Here is a 3,809-nt window from a genome sequence, read left to right on the forward strand (position 1 = left end):
ATACAACATATAATCATATATCTATACTTATTACTAATCTATTTTTTTTTTTTTCCTTACCTTCGTCGGGGGATTGATGAATTGATCCGGGATGATGTGGTCCAACTGTAAATAACGTGTCAGTGTGATATTATTCTATTTAATCATATTTCCATATTCGTTTATACCTAAGTAATGGTTGAACTGTCTTTGATGTCGTAGAACGTTGCTTCGGTTAGCAAACGTGTACTTACATACAGGACAAGACAGATCCATTTTCGCTGTGTGATAGGTTTGAAAACGTGTGTGTGTTAAGCCGAACTTTCCGGTTATTGAAAGACAATATATATCGTTAGCGCCGGTATTTATAGCGTATTCGCCGGACAAGCGTTGCAGCATTTTTTATCCCGATGATCATGTAACCTATTAGTTTGCAAGAAAAGCACATTGGTGCATTACATAATTCTGTCTGCTTTTTTTTTTTTTTTTTTTTTAATTACCACATACTGCACTACTGGTATGCATATCTATAATAATTTGACCCTATATATTCACCCCGCGTCTGGTGTGATCGCTTATCATTTCAACAAATCATTCACCCCGCCGTATGGCGTGATCGATTATCATTTTCATTAAATAGTGTTCATCAGCATTTTTGTACGATGTTTATCGTGTTCATTTGTCAATCGCATATCCAACAATGTCCAATTTTAACTTGGTACGTACCAGATCTTCATTAAATTATATTTAATTCTGTTTTTTCGTTAGTGGTGATTTTTTTTTTTTTTTTAGTCCCCAGATTTATTCGCAATGGAATCCAACGACTCCATTGAGTTTGCGCCCGGGACTTGGTCGCCAGTCCCGTCTTGGGCTGTGCTGACGCAACCGTCACCCGGGACACCGCCGCCGCCGCCTCCGCCGCCGCCGTCACCTAGTTCAGTACGATCATCTACCGGTAAGCGTTTTATCCCCCGCACAGGGTTCCCACACAATAATACCACCCCCTTTCTTGGTTTAGATGAGTTTTGGGAAGACATGACTAGCACGCTTGAACGTCAACTCGTTCAAGTGTCGACGGTCACAGTTGTCGCTGAAACGCCATCCCCGCGCAGATCCTCCTCCTCCTCCTCCAGTGTCGATGTCATCGCTGGGACACCGTCACCGCCGCCGCCAGCAACATCCAGTAAGCATCCCGTCATTCACGATGATCACAAACATTAATACTCTCTTTCTCCCTTAGCCGGGTCTGCCAGTTCGCTTTGGTCCGACGATGGTTGCAACGTGACGCTTAACCAAATGCTCCTGGCGGTAGCAGACGCCGAAGAATTGAATTGGTGATTGGATATCACCAATTCAATTTTTTTTTTTTTTATTCTATTTTTTTTGTACCCTCATTGTATAATAATACTAATAATAATAACCGTAATTATATTATTTGTAGTATTTTTTTTTATTCCAATAAATTAAATATAATACTAATATATATATATATAATAATCCTAATGTTATAAATTACATGATGTGTGTGTGTGTGTGTGTGTGTGTGTGTGTGTGTGTGTGTGTGTGTGTGTGTGTGTGTGTATGTGTATGTATGTGTGTGTGTGTGTGTGTGTGTGTGTGTGTGTGTGTGTGTGTTAACACACTATTAATTTTTCCATACTTTGCTCTTAATTAATTTATACTGACACACCTATGCAATCAATTGGTTATTTATCGATATTACCTTTATTCGTTTATAATATTCATATGTACTAGTAATGTTAGATAAGCTAATATTGCCACTATTTTTTTTTTACTTTGTGCACTGTCCATGCGCCCGTCTAGGCAATTCTGCTAACTGATTATTGCACATACCCATAATATTATATATATATATATATATACCTACGGCATAGTGTCTGTATGTTAGATAAGCTAATAATGCTAATATTTTTTTTTTACTTTGTGCACTGCCTTTGCGGCCGTCTAGTCAATACAACTGATCAACACATGGATGCTAGTATTCAACACTATTATTATTATAATTACACTCAGGCGTGTGTGTGTGTGTGTGTGTGTGTGTGTGTGTGTGTGTGTGTGTGTGTGTGTGTGTGTGTGTGTGTGTGTGTGTGTTCGTTAATATTTATTTTATGTGTACATTATCATTACAATCGTAATAATAATAATAATACTAATAAGATCATATTTCATTTACTTGATATATATATTTATTTAGGTATTAATAGCAAAACATACATTTTTTTTATTGACAGTATTCACATTTACTCATACTGATACTTATATTCGTTAATATTTAGTTTATGTGTACATAATCATTACAATCGTAATATTAATAATACTAATAAGATAGCAAAACATACATTTTTTTTTTTTATTGGCAGTATTCACATTTACTCATACTCCTACTTATATTCGTTAATATTTATTTTATGATTACATTATCATTACAATCGTAATAATACTAATAAGATCATATTTCATTTACTTGATATATATATATATTTAGGTATTAATAGCGAAACATACATTTTTTTTTTTTTTTTATTGATAGTATTCCCATTTACTCATACTGCTACTTATATTTGTGCGCGGACGTGTGTGTTGTAATGCTGGTCGACCGGTCCGTCATTATCTGTAGAGTACAATAGCCAACGGCAATTAGTTATTTTTTTTTTTCTGCTACCTGACTATTGCACTTACCCATAATATTATAAAAATACGACATCGTGGACGTTGGACCCGTTCTTCTTCCCCCTGTAGATCATTGATAGATTAGAATCTATCGGCTTCTGTAGTTCTTCGTCGGTCATTTTAAATCTGGTTGGCAAGTATACACGTATGGGTTGTGGATTATCGCCCAAGCGTAATTCTACGGCGGGCGTACGTGCATCGTGCTTTGTAACGACCGTTTCGAACCGTATCACTCTGTATGGGACAAAGGGTTGAATCTCCGTAATGTGCCGCCTCCTCGATTCCAACACAAACTCGCTGCGGTCGTTTAGGAAATCTTTTGTGATTTGACTCATCTGTAAATGACAATATTGTTTGACTTAATACATCTAAGCTCTGGCTGTGTGCCCGGACTTACCTTGACAGTACGTGCGTGTGTGTGTGTGTGTGTGTGTGTGTGTGTGTGCACAAATGTTTGTTCACCGACTGTCTTGCAGTGATAACTGGTAACTGATGGGTTGCGCACCTTTCCTTATATGCTAATGATCACCCGTCCCCACTGTGTGTGTGTGTGTGTGTGGTGTGTGTGTGTGTGTGTGTGTGTGTGTGTGTGTGTGTGTGTGTGTGTGTGTGTGTGTGTGTGTGTGTGTGTGTGTGTGTGTGTGTGTGTGTGTGTGTGTGTGTGTGTGTGTGTGTGTGTGTGTGTCCGCGCGCGCGCGCGTGTGATACCAGTAGTGATACCAGCGGAACCGCGCTAGTATAGCGTCACCGCTCGACGGACACAGTAGTGAACTGCCACATGCGTGATAACAGCGTGATACCAAGATCGTGATAACAGGTTCGTGATAACAAGATCGTGATAACAAGACTGTGATATCAGGTTCGTGATAACAAGTTCGTGATAACAAGACTGTGATAACAAAACTGTGATAACAAGACTGTGATAACAAGACTGTGATAACAAGACTGTGATAACAAGGCTGTGATAACAGGTCGTGATAACAAGTTCGTGATAACAAGACTGTGATAACAAGACTGTGATAACAAGACTGTGATAACAAGACTGTGATAACAAGACTGTGATAACAAGACTATGATAACAAGACTGTGATAACAAGACTATGATAACAAGATTCGATACGGCCAAAACATACTACTTT

At 38.2% G+C, this 3,809-nt stretch overlaps 1 protein-coding gene and 1 long non-coding RNA gene across 2 annotated transcripts; one reads left to right on the forward strand and one right to left on the reverse strand.

Annotated features, from left to right (window-relative positions):
- Positions 1-677: 677 nt before the first annotated feature.
- LOC126846019 (uncharacterized) lies at positions 678-1,317 on the forward strand. Its single transcript, XM_050585107.1, has 4 exons — positions 678-697; positions 772-934; positions 998-1,162; positions 1,220-1,317. Exons 1-4 carry the CDS (start codon positions 680-682, stop codon positions 1,315-1,317), a joined length of 444 nt encoding a protein of 147 aa, XP_050441064.1. The 5' UTR covers positions 678-679.
- A 1,161-nt stretch (positions 1,318-2,478) lies between these two features.
- LOC126846015 (uncharacterized) lies at positions 2,479-3,176 on the reverse strand. The gene is made up of 3 exons (XR_007686854.1): positions 3,068-3,176; positions 2,680-3,005; positions 2,479-2,611 (listed from the first exon to the last, which is right to left on the reverse strand). It is a non-coding gene; the product is annotated as an uncharacterized LOC126846015 (long non-coding RNA).
- Positions 3,177-3,809: the final 633 nt, after the last annotated feature.

This window comes from Adelges cooleyi, unplaced genomic scaffold, assembly GCF_023614345.1.
Source record: "Adelges cooleyi isolate 19-005CV unplaced genomic scaffold, UGA_ACOO_1.1 ACOO_flye_CR_arks_rails_tigmint_CR_PRNA_814, whole genome shotgun sequence".
NCBI classification, from domain to species: Eukaryota; Metazoa; Arthropoda; class Insecta; order Hemiptera; family Adelgidae; genus Adelges; species Adelges cooleyi.